The sequence below is a fragment of the Anolis carolinensis genome, chromosome 4 (assembly GCF_035594765.1).
Source record: "Anolis carolinensis isolate JA03-04 chromosome 4, rAnoCar3.1.pri, whole genome shotgun sequence".
Classification (NCBI taxonomy): Eukaryota; Metazoa; Chordata; class Lepidosauria; order Squamata; family Dactyloidae; genus Anolis; species Anolis carolinensis.
In genome coordinates, this window is record NC_085844.1 from 213,190,231 (window position 1) to 213,210,464 (window position 20,234).

The window sequence follows — 20,234 nt, forward strand, 5'->3', positions numbered from 1 at the left end:
AAGACAGCCCTAAACTTGGGGGAAAGCCCTTATTCTGGGTCAGGATTTGGGCTTTCTCACAACCTAGCTTAACCTTGGACAAGGCCCTGTTAAAACAGCTTTGCACTAGGTTAAACTGAATCAACCACTGCAAGGCTGATCTGAGTACACACCCACCTGAGTGCTCAGTGGTAGATGAGCCCATAGTCAGTTCAGATCTGAACATCACATATGCCTTGCATGATTTTTGACTGAAGCTCCACCTTTTTCCATATAAATTTAAAGATAAATTTGGAACATATATTTGGAACATTTCTGTGCCACTTTTTAGTACAAAAGAGTTACAACAAAAGAATAAAACAACATGTACATTAAGACAGCAAATTGGATGCAGCATAAAAATATCACAGAAGCTCTTTAAAAGCTTGGAGAAATAGTCTTTGTCAAACACTGAAAGATAACAGCTTAGTCCTGGGCCAGCCTCCATCTGGAGTAAATTTGAGAAATGTGGCATAATAAATGAACAAGTTCTCTCCTATTTCACTACAACGATACTCAGACTCCCTTTCTCCATCATCTATCCAGGGGAGCACACAGCGTCATAAGATTTCCTGCCTTTCTATGCATTCTAGAGCTGTCCTTTCTGTCATTGAAACATGTCAGAAGTATAAGTTATCTGTTGTCACGTCTTTGAAAGGAGTGGCCCCAGGAATCTACACCCAAAACTCTACTTAAAATCTTAGAAGACTGGAAGAGATTCTTTTTCTAGTGAGAAGCAGAAATTAATGTAATATAACCCCAGAAAATCATGTACCTGTATATGGTGCAACAAACCTTAAGCAGTGATTACATGGTGGAGCCAAGAAAATTCTCACTAAGACCCCCTTCCACACAGCTCTATAAGATCCACATTGAACTGGATTATATGCCTGTGTGGACTCAGATAATTCAGTTCAAAGCAGATATTGTGGATTATTTGCTTTGATATTCCGGGGGCGCTTCTACACAGCCATATAACCCAGAATATCAAGACAGATAATCCACAATATCTGCTTTGAACTGGGTTATCTGAGTTCATGCTGCCATATAACCCAGTTAAAACCAGATAATGTGGGATTTTATACAGCTGTGTGAAAGGGACCTGGGTTATATGGCTGTGTGGAAGGGCCCTAAGTTCCAAATAAAACTCTTTATTGATCAGTATGCAATTGCTATAGAGATGAGAAAGTATATGAAAGGGAGTTAGAGCCAGGTCCCATCTACACTGATCATTTAACACAGTTTCAAACTGATATTGAAGCTTATGGTTTCGCTGTGCAAATGACTACGTGGAAAATCCTGGAACCAATTAGAGGCCCAGATATTGTTTACAGAAACTACAAAGTACTGATGTGCCTGAAGGGCTTTCTTTTGGGTGGTTTGGTGGGAGTTTCTTGTCTAGATGCCTCAGTCTGAAGTTAGATTTGAATTGTATTAAATGGTCAGTGTAGATGGGGCCCAAGTGTGATATAATTGTTTGTTAGGCCCCTTTCACACAGCTAAATAAAATCCCACATTATCTGCTTTGAACTGGAATATATGGCAGTGTGGACTCAGGCCCACTTCCACAAAACTGAATAAAATCCCACAATATCTGCTTTGAACTGGGATATTTGGCAGTGTGGACTCAGATAACCCAGTTCAAAGCAGATATTGTGGGTTATTCTGCCTTGATATTCTGAGGGCCCTTCTACAAAGCCATATAACCCAGAATATCAAGGCAGAAAATCCCACAGTGTCTTTGAGCTGGGTTATCTGAGTCCACACTGCCATATATCCCAGTTCAAAGCAATGTGGAATTGTATTCAAGTGTGTGGAAGAGGCCTCAATCACCCACTCAGGGATCATGGGCAAGTCATATTCTCTCTGAATATGTGCCAACAGGACTGCTGACCAAAAGTTTGGCAGTTCGAACCCGGGGAGCAACGTGAGCTCCTGTCTGTCAGCTCTAGTTCCCCATGCGGGGACATGAGAGAAGCCTCCCACAAGATGGTAAAACATCAAAACATCCAGGTGTCCCCTGGGCAATGTCCTTGCAGATGGCCAATTCTCTCACATCAGAAGTGACTTGCAGTTTCTCAAATCGCTCCTGACATGAAAAAAAGCCTCAGAGGAAAGCAAAGGCAGCCACATCTGAACAGATTTTGCCAAAAAACCCCTAAGATTAGGTTGCTGTAACGGGAAATGATGTGAAGCCACGCAACAACGAAAGTGCATTAAGGTATTAACATCCCATCCTCTTCCTAAGGCGCTCAGGACAACCTAAAGGGCATCTCACTTTATCCTCTTAAGAATCCTGTTAAATGGAGTAGACTGAGAATGATTTGCTCAAGATGAGAAGCAAGCAAAGAACCAGGGTGCATCTAACCTGTAGAGTTAATGCAATTTGACACTGCTTAAATAACCATCAAATGCTGTGTAATATTAGGAGTTTTAGTTTGGTGGTTTGTTTTAGTTGGGAGTTTTAGTTTACCTCTTTAAGATCTTCTGGTGAGGCCCTACTTTTCACTTCCACCAGAGTCGCAAATGCGACTAACATCGACAAGGGAGAGGGTATTTCGGTGGCCACCCCAACTCTGTGGAACAGCCTCCCCCAAAAAAGTTCCCTCCCTTTCTCCTTTTAAGAACCAGTTAAAAAATTTCCTGTTTAGACAGGCCTTTAGTTAAGAAAACTAATATGGAGTGATAGGAAACACCATAATGTTTATGGATTGGAACAAAGTGGAATATAATCTGACATGCCACAAGAATGTGAATGTATATTTTTGTTGTTTTAAACTGTTTATTTTATTATGTTTACCTATCCAAATGTATCTACCCCTATGAGCCACTTCGGAGATAAAGATTGTCTGGGGAGGCCCTGCTCTTGGTCCCACCTGCTTCACAAGCTCAGCTAGCAAGGACGAGAGAAAGGGCCTTCTCAGTGGTGGCCTCTCAGCTGTGGAACTCCCTGCCTAGCTACATTAGATCGGCCCCCTCCCTTCTAGCCTTCAGAAGGAAAGTAAAAACTTGGCTCTAGGATCAGGCTTTTGCTGATTAGTACAGTGCAATAATGGAATATGTAGAATGACGACGGAATGGCCTTGGACTATCCTCCTTCAGGAAACAACTGAAGACTTGGATGTTTCGATTGGCCTTTGATGAGACAGTCACTGGATGACCAGCCTCAGGTGGCATTATAATTCTATCCTGAATTTTATTAGGTCCCCATCATTTGTGTATTTAACTTATTATGCTATTCTTACATAGCTGCTGTAGTTCCTCTACCGGTATAGTCGACAGAACTGTACCTGGTGGCTGATTGATTTTATTAACTGTTGTAAAATTCTTGCTTTATTGTACTATTGTTTTATCTTTTGTAAATTGTGAATTGTATTTATGCTGCTGTTTTGCTCATTTATGCTGTTCGGGTTTTGCCCCATGTAAGCCGCCCCAAGTCCCCATGGGGAGATGGTGGCGGGGTATAAAGTTTTATTATTATTATTATTGGACTATGATTTTTGGGTGGTGTGATTTTAATATTGAATGTAATGTTTTTAAATGTTTAACATGTATTCTTATTTATTTTAAGCTTATTGTTGTATGTGTTTTAAAGCATCTAACAGTTGCCATATTTAAGCCGCCTTGAGTCCCCTGCAGGGTAGAAATTGGGTAAATAAATAAATAATACTTATTATTTATGTATTTGGATTGTTGTTTACATGATTTTAATATGTTATGAGATGCTTTGGGTCCTGTGAGGGAGAAATACAGAATATAAATATTATTATTATTAATATTTTACTGACACAAAAACACAGTATAACACAGCAAACGAGATGTATATGCTGGATTTCGTATCACAAAATCACAAATCAAACACTTCCCAAGCGTTTAGGACTGTGTGATGTATTTTCGAATGATGCACACATATCCAAGTAAGGTGACCTTTTGCAGTTGATGGGTGCCACCTTGTCGTGGTGGGGGGCTTAACTGCTCCAAGGATGCTGAGAGCTGTGCTGGCGGTAACTACAAGCAGGTCCAACCAAGCCAGAGAGGTCTCAGCTGAGGAGTGGAACTAAGAGCACCTAACCCATTAGGACTATGGGGAAACAAACCAAAACGAAGTCTATACTGGCTCGGTCATCGCCCAGGATAAAAAGGACCGCGGTGGATGCTGCTGATTTTGGACACCCATTGATAAGAGGGCTACAGAATCAAAATACTAATGAACAGTCACAGGAGCGGGAGAAATATACAATGCTGGAAAACCGCACTATTATTATTATTTGGTGAGGTACCAGCACTGTGAGCCAGGAAAGCCTAAATCAGGCACGGGCAAAATTGGGCCCTCCAGATGTTTAGGACCTTAATTCCCACAATTCCTAACGGACATAAGAGGGCCCAAGTTTGCCCATGTCTGGCCTAAATGCTTTGTAAAACTACAACCCCCGTGATTCCATAGCGTTGAGCAGTAAAAGTAGTGTCAAACCGCACTGCACCCTCAGTCACGATTCGCATCAATAGTTAAATAAGACGAAAACGAGAGAGCTTAAGTGATCCCCGCGGCCATACTCCCTCGTCCACCACTGATGACGTCTCTCTCAGCCAACGCCAGCTCAGTGCGTCCCGCTGGGCCCCCGTGACGTTCCCTCTTCTCGCGAGAGTTGCCAGAACGTGAGTCCGTGGCACCGGCCGGAGCCGGGATGGGCCCTGGCCTGCTCCGCGGAGGCGCTGAGTGGGGTTTTGCGGCTCTCGGGCCGCCGCGGGAATGGCGCCCCGAGACCGGCCGGTAGCGGCGCCCCTCACTCCGGCCATGCGCAAGCGGGGCGCCCGGAAGCGCCTCAAGTTCCGGGCCGGCGACGTCTGCTTGGAACGCGGTAAGTGGCGGCGGGGCCTAGAGGCTCCCGAGGGGAGGCCTTGGACGCTCTCGCTCCCTTCCTTACTCTCCCCCCCCCCCGCTCTCTGTCTCCGCAGTGACCGTAGCCGACTATGCCAACTCGGACCCCGCTGTGGTGAAGTCCGGGCGCATCAAGAAGGCCGTGGCCAACGCCGTCCAGCAGGAAGGTGAGCCCGGACCCCCTCGAGGTCCAGGAGGCCTGGCTGGCAGCCCGCTCATGTTGCTCTTGTCCTTTCTTTATATATTGCCATCACTGAATGTGGTGCTTTACAAGGGCGGAAAACCTGCAACTCCCAGATAAGCTTGACCGTATTCGCAGGTCCAGATCCGTCGTCAGCCGGGTTTAGTGCGCTCTGAATAATAATAATATAGATAAAGGTTTTCCCCTGATATTAAGTCTAGTCGTGTCCAACTCTGGGGGTTGGTGCTTATCTCCATTTCTAGGCCAAAGAGCTTGCATTGTCAGTAGACACCTCCAAGGTCATGGAGTGCCATTACCTTTCTGCCGGAGCAGTACCTATTGATCTACTCACATTTGCATGTTTTCAAACTGCTAGGTTGGCAAAAGCTGGGGCTAATAGTGGGAGCTCACTCCACTCCTTGGGTTCGAACCGCCAATCTTTCAGTCAACAAGTTCAGCAGCTAAGCGGTTTAACCCGCAGCGACATCTGGGGCTCCCTAATAATAATACTTTATTTGTCCTATCTCCCCGAGGAGACTCAAGGCGGTTTCCAACCAAAGTAACAAAATGGCAGGCATGCAATGCCAAAAACAAACTGATAAATCAAAATGCTGGATAAAACTCAAAATAAACTTATAAAACTAAATAAATTACTAATACATAATTGAACTTAAATAAACATAATATAACCCACCACGCACAATTTCCACAGACTGAAGTAGGTGTCCAATATCTAGGCGAGGATATACAGTAGAGTCTCACTTACCCAACATAAACGGGCCAGCAGAACGTTGGATAAGCAAATATGTTGGATAATAAGGAGGGATTAAGGAAAAGCCTATTAAACAAATTTGGTTATGATTTTACAAATTAAATGTAGTAATTACTGTATTTACGAATTTAGCACCAAAATATCACGATGCATTGAAAACATTAACTACAAAAATGCGTTGGATAATCCAGAACGTTGGATAAGCGAGTGTTGGATAAATGAGACTCTACTGTATATAAAGGTGTACTAGTCTTCCTCCTCTTCATATGCTAAAATGCATAAATGAGTTTTTAAAAACTTTTTAAAGGAGAGGAGGGTGGGGGCTGATTTTATTTCTTTAGGGAGAAGGGAGAACTACAACTCCCAGATTCCCAGGGCAATCACTCCCAAACCCTGCCTATATGCACAGTTGGCCATGTTGGGTCTGTGTGTTAAGATTGGTCCGCATCTGTTGTTGTCTGGGTTCAGTGCTTTCTGGGTGCAGGTGAAGTACCTTGATGGGTTGTTTGTATTGTGTCTATAGGCATTGTCCCATATGTAAGCTGCCCCAAGTCCCACTTGGGAGATGGTGTCAGGGTATAAGAATAAAGTTATTATTTATTATAGCTGCAAAAGCATAGTCAATTCCCAGAAACCCCTGCAGTATGTTCAGTTGGTCTTGGGGCTTCTCTGTGCCAAGCTTGGTCCCAATCCATTCTCAATAGGGACCACACTTGGAACATTACCTACTGAACATAGTGCAGGAGTTTCTGGAAATTGACCTTGGTTTTGGGAGTCGAAGTTCACCTGCATCCAGAAAGCACTGAGCCCAGCCGAGATCAGATCTGGACCAAACTTGGCACACAGACCCAACATGGGCAACTATGCATACAGTTTGGGGGTTATTGCCCTGGTAATCTGGGAGTTGTAGTTCTCCCTTATCCAGAGAGTACTAAACCCAGCCGATGATGGATCTGGATCAACTTGGCGCACAAACCCTACATGGCCAACTGTGAATATGGTCAGGATTTGAGGGTTATTACCCTGAGAATCTAGGAGTTGTAATTCACCCTTATCCAGAGAGCACTGAACCTAGCCAATGACGGATCTGAACCAAACTTAAGTGATATTACCTAACATCCCAAAACAAACAATGCCGCCGGGTCCCCAAGCTGCATCTACTTCTACACCAGACATGGGCGAACTTGGACCCTCCAGTCGTTTTGGACTTCAACACCCAATAGGCTGTTAGGATTTGTGGGAGTTGAAGTCCAAAACACCTGGAGTGCCCATGCCTGATCTATACTGTAGAATTGATGCTCTTTGACAGCACTTCAGTGCCATGGCTCAATGCTATAGAATCCTGGGAGTTGTAGTTTGCGAATACTTTAGCCTTCTTTGCCAAAGAGTTCTGTTGCCTCACCAAACTACAAATCCCAGAATCCCATAGCATTGAACATGGTGTCAAACTACCTTAATTCTACAGCAGTGACGCCCAATTGTTAGTACTCCAGGTGTTTGCAACTCCAACTCTCAGAAGCCCTGGCCAGCTAATCCTGTATTCAGGAATTCTGGGAGCTGGAGCCTAAAACACCTGGAAGACCAGAGGTTGGACACCACTGTTATCCAGTGTAGATGCACCCAAGAAAAGGGGATAGCAGTGCGGGAGGGGATTAAGTCTAGCAGGAACCACCTCTTCTTCTCCAAGGCCAGGGCAGCGATGCGAAGGATAGCCGCAAAATCTATCACATTTTTAAAGTATTTACATTGTTAGTTTTGTATATTGAATAACAGTTCATTATAAAATGTCTAAAATCAAGGTAAGTGTGTAAAATGTGGCAGATAATATCAAATACATTGTGGCACTGTTAGTTTTGGACAGGTTGGTTTTAAACATGTCTTAAAAATAACATATACCGTAAGTGGCATATGCAGAATTGTGTAACACTTAATCAGAGATTCTCAGCTGGCAAACCACTTGTGTATAAGGAAAGAAATATGCCACGTCAAAGAGTAACTGTGGGAGGTGCCAGAAAATAGCCTGGGTGGTTCCTGGACTTGTGCCAGTCTGTGAGCCATTAGCTGCCAGTAAAAAGGTAAAGGTTTTCCCTGACGTTAAGTCCAGTCATGTCTGACTCTGGGGGTCAGAGTCTCCATTTCTAAGCCAAAGAGCCAGTGTTGTCTGTAGACACCTCCAAGGTCATGTGTCCCTGGAGACAAAGAAATTATCATATGCAATGGGTATAAATACAATGCAGATACATTAGTGCACCTGTAAAAGAAAAAAAAAAGTCTGTTCCCCACATCAAATACCTTAAGAAACATGGTATTTGCTGTCACTTTATACTCTGCATTTGTTGTTTTATGATTGGGCGTAATCTTCCTCCCCTTGTCATCTCAGCTCTGCCCATTGTATGTAGGTCATACTTGCATAGAGCAATCATGTTTCTTTTATTTATTGTCTTGGATATTTCAGTGGCTCAGTATTTGTTGCATAGTTTTGTTTTTCTTTGGTATCTCAAGCACCACTAGGATTAAAAAGTGAGAGGGGCACTATATAATACTGTATATGTCAGACAGTATTTACTTGGGTATTTTGTTTGTTCAAGCAGAATTGATCTGAAACACTACAAGTATCGGTAAATAGAGATGGACTTCTCAGGTTCTAATATTTACTTGGTGATGAGTTGGGTCAGCCTTTATTAAGAATGAGGAGTAACTTGATACGTGATTTTATTCATGGTTATTTCTCTATATACATAAAACAAATTGTCTCTGGTCCAAGATTAGAGCAAAGTAGAAAGGCTACAACTGATTTTTTTTTTCTGCCACCATTCTGGCTGCTTTTATCTTGGCATCAAATACAGTGCCTCACTTTGAAACCACAATGAAAGATAACTCTTTCCCCTAATGTTTTGGTGGCTTCTCTCTCCCATTTCACTGATGTGCAAACAGCCACAATGATTTGAATTTATAGTGAAAGAACATTTCATTTCACTCGTGCTCTAAAACTGAGATTAGGTATGACTTTTCCCAAATGTAAGCAGAGAAGCTTCCTTTCATTTGATGTTCTGAACTATTTAGAAAAAGGTGTAGATTTCCTACATCCAATGTTTAGTCCTTATAATTATTATAATTATATTTTGAGAATACTTACATATCTTCTTTTATTCAGGCATTAAGTTGGCTTGTTTTAATTTTTAAGAAACCATGATGTTCTGTACAATAAGGCACATCTTATCATTGCTTTCATGCCATTGTGTTACACTGGAATTGTTGTGCCAGCCCTTTTAACAACTTTTCATAGAGCATTGGCAGATTGCAGACTCCAAAGCTAAAATATCAAAATACTGTGCTAAATATGTCAGAGAAGACAGCTGTACACAACATCGTTACTGCAACCCTTTGCCAACACATTCTGAAAAATCAAGTAAGGCCACAGAAAGATTTTTGTTTCCAACCAACATGTGAAAAGAACAGAGAATCTCGGGTATATTGTTTAGAAGATACCATTTCACTTGTGTTTGACTAGTCAGAGATTTCAAGGAAGGAAGTTAAGAGGCAACATTAATTGGGCTGTCCTGCCATTAGAAAAAGTGTATCTTTCTATCAGAAAGTGGTAAAGTCTCTGTGTGTTTGAGTAGACTGTAAAATGTGTATGCAATCATAATACAAAAATAAGACATCTTTAGGTACCCTTGTTGAAGGGAAACAATGAGCCATTGGAACCATGTTGTAAAAATTTTGCTTATACACACCATTCTGTGCCTCCCTTCTGCTTTTTTGGTTGGTACTTTTCTTGGTCACAGTATTGAAGTAAGAATAGAAAACACAATCACAGAATTCACCTGAGATGTTTGAACTCTAAATTAAACAGTGCTACACCCCTTAATGTCATGCAATATCTTCTGCATTTTCTTCCTTCTGGTATCGCACAGTAGAAATTAGTCTCTCCTGTCTTTAGGATTTACATGTAGCATTGTTCTAGTCTTGGCTCCTCATCATGCAGTGATTCAAGAGCTTACTTTTCTAAGTGCAGCTCTTCTTTCCTATTTCCTCTAGTCAGAACTTATCTCTATCACCTCAATCTTAATTGGCCATCTTGATTAGCCACTTTGACTCAAATTCCTTATCTCCTTGCCCTTTTCTTCAAATCTCATGTTTAAAATGTCTTGTCTTTAGTCTGTTACCTACTCTCTACTCTGTTCTTAACTATTAAGTCGTTTATAAGTCAGATGTTTTTAACTCGGGGACTGCTGTAGTTATGAATAGAATTTAACCACGTCTTTTCTTTTACTGTTCTGGAATTGGATTATTATATTGAACTTGGTCATATCCATTTACCAGCTCAAGATGGTGATTCTTTGTGTTTCTAGTGAAATCATTCTGTGGTTTGGAAGCATCTAATGTACCTACTGATGAAGTATTATCAGTGGCAGAGTCCTGTGGCAGTAGCGATGAAGTGGATTCTAAGGATTCCATTAATGATAAAATATCGTCTAGAAAAAAGAAAAGCAAGAGGTGTAAAGGTAAGAATTGGGATACCATGCAGTAATTAAAGGAAAGAAAAGCAAGATAGAAACGTGGGAATATTTTGAAAAATAATGTTGCTTGTTTGATGGTTCAGCCTTCTCTTCCCATCTTGCAATTTAATAATTAATCTGCACCCTTGCTTGTGAATAAAAATCAACAACCTAGTTTTTGACTTACAATATATTTAAGAAAATTCTTGTATCAGCCAAAATATGCAGGTATTTATTCCAAAATCTCTTCATTCCACTGTATGACAATCTTGAAGCATTATACTCTCATTTCATAATGTGACAACATAACTGAAACAAAATTTCTTATCGTGCTCTGGTATTATTTATTATTATTATCTTTATTTATACCCCACATTTCTCCCCGTGGGGACTCAAGGTGGCTAAAACTCCACACTAAATAGGTTTAAAAGGTGCAGTACAAAAGTTAAAAAACAATTAAATAACAGTGTGATAAAAACAGAATTAAAATAGGTAAATACACTAAAATGGCCTTTAAAACTCATAATAGTAATAAACTTCATTTGTATCCTGCCCCCTCTCCAAAAAAATGACTTGGGGCGGCTTACAACAAAAGGGCAGCTTACAACAAAATTCCCCCCACTCCCACCCAGCCTCCCCAAAGCCCGCTCCTTACCCTTCCCAAAATGCCTGTTGGCAGAAGATTTTATTGTATCAGAATCAAACAAATAATGTAGTCTATGTTTCTTTTTGTGATAAAACGAAACATGTTCCTTAGTCCATTGAAGCAGGGTGTGGGAATTATGTAGCCCTCCCAAGTGTTGTTGGACAGAATTCCTTACTATCGACTGTATTGGCTAAAGATGCTGGAAAGAGCCGTCTAACAACATCTGGAAAGCCATTATGATTATCAATCCTGTTTTTACTAGCCTTGTTGATAAAATGGTTGTCACTGATGCCATTTTTCTTTAATTTTATACAGAAAATTCTGATGGAGAGGTAGGCAGAGAATATCCTATTGATATCTGGTTGATGCTGGCATCCTACATACGTCCAGAAGACACTGTGAATTTCTCTCTGATTTGTAAAAGAGCTTGGACTGTCACTTGCACTGCTGCCTTTTGGACCAGACTGTACAAAAGGTAATTAATCATGGTAGTGGTGGCTATTGTTACATTTGCTATTGTTACATTTATATTGTGGGTTTTTTCCAGTTTGGAACTCAGAAAGCTTCCAGCAGTTAACAACAAATCATAGTTAATATTAACAACATTCAAAATTTGACATTTGAAAACAGCTAAAACAAATGAAAGGCCAGTACATTTTACAAGGCCTGTTGGAATGAAAAGGTTTTCTTTACTGCCTGCTGAAACAGAGCCACGGAGAAGGCCTTCTCCTACAGTCCCACCAAAGTGCATACGAGACACAAAGAGCAGGGCCTTTACAGAAGATCTCAAAACACAGACAAATGCATAGGGGAGAGTATGGCTTGATCTACACTGCCATATAAAATCCAAATTCTCTTCTTTGAACTGGATTATATGGTAATGTAGACTCATATAATCCATTTCAAACAGATGATCTGGGTTATCTCCTTTGATAACCTGGATTATACGGCAATGTAAATCCAGCCTATGATCTTTCAAATAACCAGGTCCTGAACTTTATGAATCGTCGCCAGCACTTTGAAATCTGCTGCGAAGCTAGTGGAGCTGTTGCAGCAAGAGATTTGTGTGCTCTGTGTAGTCAGTCCAAGTTAACTCTCTGGCTGCAGCTCTTTGTAGTCCTTTGAAACATTTTTCAAAGGAAGCCCCACATAGAACACATTATACTAATCAAAATAGGATATAACTAAAGCATGTGTCTGTAAAGATGCTGTTTAATAGGACCTACATAGATACTTCTGGTAGAGTTTGAAAAGTCCTCCTCAGTTTGATTCTTCGATATGAAGTAGTTGTTAAATTTATGGAGACTATGTTTTGAAATGTACTGAAATGTTAAAATAGGGGTGTTTTATTATAACACTACTAAATGATTATCAGAAAATGTGTGATACAACTATATCATGGTGTTTCAAGTATCCATAAAGTATAAAGATGCAACTGTATTGTTTTCAAATAGGAAACTTGAAGTTACAGAAAGACCTGAGCAGTGAGAGGAACATTTTGGTTGTACTTTCTTTTGCCTTTAGCCACAAAGTTTTCAATCTAGCATACAGAGTGTTTTATGCAGCAACATTGCTTCTCTTGAAGCAGGTTCAATGGAGAATCTAGCTGCAATGGCTTTACGTTTATTTACCGCTTATTGGGAAGAATAGAAACAAGAAACCCTCTTGTGTATGTAACCTACAGTCGGCTCTCTGCATCCACATACCGTATTCTGTATCCACAAATTCAGCCATCTAAGGTTCAAGAATATTTCGAAATATGATTTTGCCGTTTTATACAAGAAACACCATTTTACTACACAATTGTATATAATAGGATTTGGTCATCTAGAGCAGGTATGGGCAAACTTCAGCCCTCCAGGTGTTTTGGATTTCAACTCCCACAATTCCTAACAGTCGTTGACTTTTGTGAAGAGGTGACATTGCTTAAATAACCATGGCTTCATGCTGTGCAATCTTGGGATTTTTCGTTTGGTGAGGTACCAGCACTATGGGACAGGAAAGCCTAAATCAGGCATGGGCAAACTTCGGCCCTCCGGGTGTTATGGACTTCAACTCCACGATTCCTAACAACCTGTTAGGAATTGTGGAGTTGAAGTCCAAAACACCTGGAGGGCCGAAGTTTGCCTATGCCTGATCTAGGGATTTTGATATCCACAGGGAGTCCTTCCACCTACCCTCAGTGGATAGTGCAGACAATATGGCACACTAGACAAATGACCCTAGTTTGTGGAGATACAGGTAAGATAATCATGGACATCACATCATGATGTGTTCTGTTGGCTATATAAGGGCAAATTGGGAGGGGGGACACACAACACTAAAGAATAATAGGTTAGGACAGCATATTAACCAACTTGTTGCATTGCAGGCATAGTACTAGCTTCTTCCAAAATCTTTCACTTTTAAATTAGAAAAAAGTAAAGTTGACCGCCCTCAAATTTTCAGGTAACATGATATTTATGTTATAGACATGGCTGTTTATAAGAGAGCCATAGTTCATTATGCAAAATAGATGAACACAGCACTACATTAACATCTCTTCTGCTTTCTCTTACTCTATGTTCAGTTTTACAGTCAGGTTTTTCATGTAGGTGTGGTGAGCATTCTCAGGTTGTTCATTAGTTGTTCATCAGTTGATGCGTATTACTTCAAAGGAACCCTTGGCAATGCCTGTGTGAAAGGCAGTGCCACTTTTTATCTAGCAGTATATCAAAATATTTGGAAAGAGGCACTAGGTTCCTTGTTGCAGATGAAACATGCCTGCCCCTTACTACTTTGAGTACAAGGGCGAGTTGTATGCTCTTTGACAGAAGACCTTCATTGATCACATTGGATCTGCAAGGATAATTTCTCTTCTACCTGCCCCTTTACCCTATATGCTTTTATTCAGGGCAGGAGCTATTAAGACACTGCGTTTTGTTTCCTGTCAGTACTGTCTTAGTACTGCAATTTATAGAAATTTGAGACTACTGCTAACTACATACACATGATGATCTGTGACTGTCATGCTGTGGAACAAGCAAATGTATCTAGGCATGCCAAACCTGTGCACAGAAGATAAAATAAATTTGCAAGTGGTAGGGCTGAACTCAAGCATTGGCTTAGTCCTTTATGTAAAACCTGGAATTTGTCTTAAATTAGTTTTTATTCATTTTCTCTAAGGCACTACAATAGGAATGCTGCCCTCCCAATCCGTTTGCAGCCAAAGTCAATGGAGAAGATGTACTGCCTTCGTGCATGTGTAATCCGGTCTTTATACCATATGTACAGACCTTTTGTTTCTCACATAGCCAGAAGCCCAGCTATTCCAGAGACAACTCCAAGCACTCTAAAAAATTCAAAAGTAAGTTTGACAAGAAATGTCCATGCATGTGAAGAGCCCTGCTTTAGCTTTCATTTTCAATAGATTTCGCATTTGCTGAGGATACTTTTATTAATTGCTAGTTGTTAATGCCATAGCTCTGTTTTCTTAGGAGCTTTAAAACTATAATTGTCATTTGACCTGACAAAATTGAAATCAGAATATTTAGGATGTTCCCCTTTTTTGTGTAAACACAAACCTGTGACATGGTGTTTTTCTGGAGAATCCTCAGAAGGGTATTGCATCACTAATATGATAATTATACGACTCACTGATTGCCCCTACTTGGACTTGAAATGCGCCTGAATGTATATTTGTATGTACAGTAGAGTCTCACTTATCCAACACTCGCTTATCCAACGTTCTGGATTATCCAATGCACTTTTGTAGTCAATGTTTTCAATACATCGTGATATTTTGGTGCTAAATTCGTAAATACAGTAATTGCTACTTAGCATTACTGCCTATTGACTACTTTTTCTGTCAAATTTGTTGTCTAACTTGATGTTTTGGTGCGTAATTTGTAAAATCAGAGCCTAATTTGATGTTTAATAGGCTTTTTCTTAATCTCTCCTTATTATCCAACATATTCGCTTATCCAACATTCTGCCGGCCCGTTTACGTTGGATAAGCGAGACTCTACTGTATAACTATGTAGGTTTTTTAATGTAAGCTCTTGATTTTAATGTAATTTTTAATCTAAATGGATTTTTAAATGTGATATAAATTGTTCTGATGTATATGTTTATATTGTAAGTCGCCCTGAGTCCTCTGAGGGGTGAGAAGGGCGGGGTAGAAATGATGTAACAAATAAATAAATAAATATTTCTCCAAATAGGTTACATTCCCATCAATGTTTTCCTATTGCAGGACATTTTGGCATTAGCTTATTCCTTATCCGGTAGACAGGAAAGAATTGGCATTCTAGATTCTTGTTCACACTACAACGGCTTTGGTGTCCATAGTGAATGCTGCTTATGATACTAACAATGAGTACATACTGTAAGTGTAAGTAATAATTTAAGAAAGGAAATTAAAAATCAAAAGTCTGTACTGCAGTAACTGTTATGGTTTGGCTTAAATTCTAAAAGCACAGAAATTTACCATTATTCGTATATCATTGCTAAAGTGCTAGCCATGCCTTTGTACGTACAGCAGTGTCTTGGTGCACTGTAGAGCCATAGAACCTCTTTGCTCAGATTTTGGTTTTCCTCATTTATCATCTCCTCTCATTAATAGGAGATAACCATATACCTTGAGCATACAAGACACAGAGAATTGATCCTTTTGGTTTCTGAATTTAGCTTTTTCTATTTAATTTCCCTTTCTCTTTCTCAGTGTAGCTTCTGTGGGACACTGGAGCCGTTGTGGTGTCAGCAGATGTTTGTCCTTAAAGACACCCCACTGTTGGGAGCAGCAGGCCACATGGTATACATCTGAAGGGTAGGACAGCTGACATGTGGATGACATCTCTCTCAATTAGGAGGTACTCATGTGCTTAAATTACTTTCCTCCATATAACTCATGTTTGGGAGTAGTACTACGTACAGAGAGCATGTTTCTGTCCAGCTCATTTTCATGAAAGCATCTAGCTTCGTGTTGTTTTCGACCTATGACAACCCTAAGGGAATCTTCTCTCTGCTTTTTCTTGTCAAGATTTACCTTGAAAAGGTTTGCCATTGGTTTCTTCTTGATTAGTTAATTTGGGTTTGTGTTCTTTATAAAGCCTGCTTAGAATGAATACATTGCTGTTGAAGACTCTTGTCTGTACAGTACATAAGACTGAAAGAAAAGCTCTGCTATCAGCAGGTAAATTGAGTAGTAAATTGGAATCTAGCATATTCTTAGTGGAGTGGATATTTAATGAATTCTGCTGATAATAAGCAGATTACTAGAATGACAGCTCTTACAACAGTTAGCATAGTGTATTCCCTGCTAATCTAAACTTTGCCTATCCAAATATAGTGGAATGATTCATTTAAATACCACAATGCTGATGTTTTATTTCTCCTTGCCTGTTTGTGTGTTTAGAACAGGAACTCTGCAAACTTACTGATATTTGTATCCTATTTCTTGAGATTTGTGTGAAGGGTTGCAGATGCTTGTAAAGAAATAAGATGGGAACCAATCTTGCCAAACAATAAAAATATCAAAAAATATCTTGTTCTCCGCATCCCATGCCAAGGTGTAGCCCGAAGTTCAGATAAAAGTCAGAAGATGAACTTTCAATAAATTGGTATGAAAGGCTGTTGTGCGTAGCTACACATTCATGTGAAGAACTCCCAGAATATTTATGAAAATTTCCATCATGAAAACATTTTTTAAAATTCTGTGCTTGTTGAAGAAAAGAACATTATAGCATAACTAGCTGTGTCCGGCCACGCGTTGCTGTGGCGAAGTATGGTGGTATGGGAAATAAAGTATTGAGGAATTGGTGGTAGTTAAGGTAAAGGGTCCCCTGGGCTGAGTGGGTTGCTAGGAGACCAAGTGAGCGGAGCTTAGCCTTCTAACTGGCAGCAATTGGATAAAAACAATTATTCCTCTCCCTCTAATTAGGACTTTATTTTTCTTTTCTTTTTGTTGTATCAACCTAGAGGCATGGATGAGGGGTTGTGATGTTAATTTTCAAGGTTGTGGGGTGTTTACTTTTGTTGTTTTGTCCGCTGCCGTGATGCCATCACTCTTTTATATATATAGATAAACATAAAATGACTTTAATCTGCAAACCAGTATATCAGTTTGTCACTCTTCAATCAATTTTTCTAATGCTGCCCTTTCAGAGTAAGTGCCATTCACAAAGTTTTCTATTTTATGGCTGTCTTAGGGCCATGTTTGATTTGAATTTCACATTGAATGAATAGCACAGATGCGTGACAAGGTATTAGCAAGTGTTATAAATACTACAGATCATAATACATGGGGAATTTGAAGTAAGTTCATCCGATTTTACTGATATGACTCATGGCTACATACAGTAATTTAAGAATTCATGCCACAAGTAATTTTCTTTGATGTTTTAGTGTCTTCTTTTCTGGTCAAGAAAGGTTGAGCAACAGACTTCACGGTGGGAATTCAGCTTCAAATTACAAAGGCAGGTATGAAAACTAAATATTATTGATATTAGTGTGGCTACTGCTACAGATTCTTTACATAAAAAGCTTCAGAAGTTCAAGATGGGCAGGGAACAAATGAGTTTTAGCCAGTCATAATCTGTCAAAGCCAGTCTTATAAATTCTTTTGCCATAGCATGTGCCCACCTTGTTCCCAAATTTCAGTCTGTAGGAAAAATCTTCAGCTGTGAAAGTTAGTAAACATATCATCAATTTCCAGTAAATTGAATGAAACTAAATGTTTCCTTTCAGACTCCAAAGTTCAAGAATAATGGTTTGAAACGTCTCCAACCACCTCTCCGATATGAAGATGTCCACATAAACCCTGACAAAGACTGCTGCCTACTGCAGATCACTACTCTTGACTTTATATATATTCCTATAGTGATGGGCATGACAGTTACCTTGGTAAGTTCTAGGAGCTCTATAGCTATATCTGAGCCTTTAAAGCTATCCACAAAATAATATTTTACCAGTCTTGCTAGAATAGAAATGCAGTTCATTCTGTGTGTATGTGTGTGTGTGTGTGTGTGTGTGTGTGTGTGTATATATATATATATATATAGAGAGAGAGAGAGAGAGAGAGAGAGAGCAGGTCTTTCTCATGAATTCTAAACTTCATGGATAGAGAATAGTCACTGCATCTGTTTCTGAAGTTGAAATAAGGAAGGTTTTTGCTGAAAATTAATTGTTAGAAAAGAGTCTATCAATATGTACAGCTAAAATTTTAAAATACATAAAAGTCATATTAGCAGAGCTGATGATCTATTGATCCTGATTTCAGGCTTCACTATAGGCTTATAGTTCTTTGGATGTTAAATGAACCTTAAGGTAGTTTTTTACCTTATGCTAAAACTATGTGAAAAGGCAAGCTTGTAAAGTATCTTACCTCAAAATATGTCTCAAGTCCAGCTCTTGTAGAAAACCAATTTAAAAAAAACCATTCACTTATAATAGGACTGAATGAAATTAATGTATTCTCTTTTAAAATAATATATTGATCTTAAGGGGTCCTCTGATTTTCTTTCCCTGGCAGTTCACAATAAATGTAAGCACTGATATGAGGCATCACAGAGTGAAGATAGTTTTCCACGATTCCCCGGTTTGGAGTGGCAAGAAACAAAGATTTGACCATGGAGTGCAAATCGTAATGGACCCTGTGCATAGTGTGCGTCTTTTTGATTGGTGGCATCCACAGTTCCCCGCTTCACACTTCTGAGAAATTCCAAGTAATTTACATAATATGAACTGGAAAAAACTTCAAGAACTTAATTTTATTTTTGGACTATATTCTATACTATTGCCATAAATGACTAAACTTGATAGTCCAGCCTGTGCATATTTGATCACAAGTATGAAGAAAACTGTTGTAATGAAGTTGCATAAACACTTACTACATTTTATGATCTGAAGGGGAATTCAATTGATTTTTTTTCTGTTAAAGTTGTCCTATATTCTCATTTAAAAGACAAGTGAATGAAGCTAGAAAGATTAAAAGTTCTGATACTACTGGTGTGGGAGAACAAAATTGATAGCTGAAAAATTGTAGTGTTTTATTTTAAAGCATTCCCTGTTCTATTTCTGTGTAAGAAAACTACAGGTAATGCAGCTCACTGTCTCAGAGGAAATACAAAGTAGTCCTTAGAACTAAATTTATAGAAATTTATTTCAGATTGCTTAGTGTTAGGAAATTACTAATTACAGTGATACCAGTTTTATTATTCTGGTAATCAAATGTGGACAACCACTTTCCGCCTGTCATCCTCTAACCTCCCGCCTCTGGAGACCCCCCAAAATGCAAACTATCCATTGCTGCTGTTAGACAGCTCGCAATAAAACTTCCTCTTACGTTCTGTTTCCCAGCAGAATCAATCCTCAGCCAATCAGCACTGCCATTTGTCTGCTGGGGAATGGAGTGTGCCGAGAAGAGAAATGCCCTGCTTTCCCAGAACAATCACTATGAGAAGGGCACAGTTACATCCTCTTCTTCCTCTCAGCTGTGCTGAAGGACTGTACTGGGATAGAGGGGAAGCGTTAGCTCTCTCCCCATCTCAGCATTACTTAACCATTTTGCTGGAGTGGAAGGGAAGCTTAGGCCTCCCTTCCACACAGTATTTATAGTATCTTCTCTGGGCGAATGGTGACATTAACATTGTCTCCATACCAGCTAGCCTACTCAGTATCACTGCAATGGGGGTGAAACTAAAGCTTCTCTTACGCCCCAGTGCCACTTGTGTGTGCACACACATATATATGCAGCTGTCCCAGTCCTTCCATATATCAGCTGTTAATTAAACTTGTGTGTATAGATTAATACTGGGTTGCATCCAGAATTAATCATGCTTAGAGTAAAACCATTAAAATCAGTAAGGTAAGTTGGTCATTACTAATTGTCATATTTATTTCAAAACATCTAGGCATGACTAAATCTAGCTCCAGCCTACTTACTGCAGTAATTGTCTCTTTATCCTTTCCACTTTTGTTGGGCTTACGTATACATGTGATATAACTATTTCCAGTCTATATCACAGGTGGCTTTAGTACTCTCCTAACACCAAGGAATGATGCCAATTTTCTTATTTAGATAGTTGGATGAATGCTTGCTACCTGACTAGCTTTCTAGAGGATTTCTGAGTCAGGTACCTTTTCGACAGAAAAGGAAATCCTGCTTTCTCCCCACTGACTTTGTCCACCTAGTAGGGAGAATTGTTGTTATGTGCTTTCTATTCATTTCTGTTTTATCGCCACCCTAAAGCAAACTT

At 39.8% G+C, this 20,234-nt stretch overlaps 1 protein-coding gene across 5 annotated transcripts; it reads left to right on the top strand.

Annotated features, from left to right (window-relative positions):
* The first annotated feature begins 4,645 nt into the window (after positions 1-4,645).
* On the top strand, positions 4,646-18,884 carry tmem183a (transmembrane protein 183A). Of its 5 annotated transcripts, none has more exons than XR_010005785.1 (8): positions 4,646-4,877; positions 4,975-5,064; positions 10,206-10,358; positions 11,314-11,473; positions 14,164-14,344; positions 15,701-15,848; positions 17,383-17,457; positions 17,725-17,787. XR_010005785.1 is itself a non-coding variant. In XM_003220461.4 (8 exons), the coding sequence occupies exons 1-8, from the start codon at positions 4,769-4,771 to the stop codon at positions 18,689-18,691; spliced, it is 1,107 nt and encodes a 368-aa protein (XP_003220509.3). In that variant the 5' UTR covers positions 4,653-4,768; the 3' UTR covers positions 18,692-18,884. The 5 variants fall into 5 exon arrangements, 2 of the variants coding, with proteins under 2 accessions (XP_003220509.3, XP_062835784.1); XR_010005786.1 differs by lacking the exon at positions 15,701-15,848 and adding an exon at positions 18,509-18,648 and having other exon boundaries at positions 4,647-4,877; positions 17,383-17,453; positions 17,725-17,880; XM_003220461.4 differs by lacking the exon at positions 15,701-15,848 and adding an exon at positions 18,509-18,884 and having other exon boundaries at positions 4,653-4,877; positions 17,725-17,880.
* The last annotated feature ends 1,350 nt before the right edge of the window (positions 18,885-20,234 follow it).

Bases quoted from the DNA above. Each gene is read 5' to 3' on its own strand.
- tmem183a (XM_003220461.4), top strand. From the start codon at position 4,769: ATGGCGCCCCGAGACCGGCCGGTAGCGGCGCCCCTCACTCCGGCCATG. The intron at 5,065-10,205 runs GTGAGCCCGGAC...TTGTGTTTCTAG, and splicing joins CAACGCCGTCCAGCAGGAAG to TGAAATCATTCTGTGGTTTG. The intron at 10,359-11,313 runs GTAAGAATTGGG...AATTTTATACAG, and splicing joins GAAAAGCAAGAGGTGTAAAG to AAAATTCTGATGGAGAGGTA.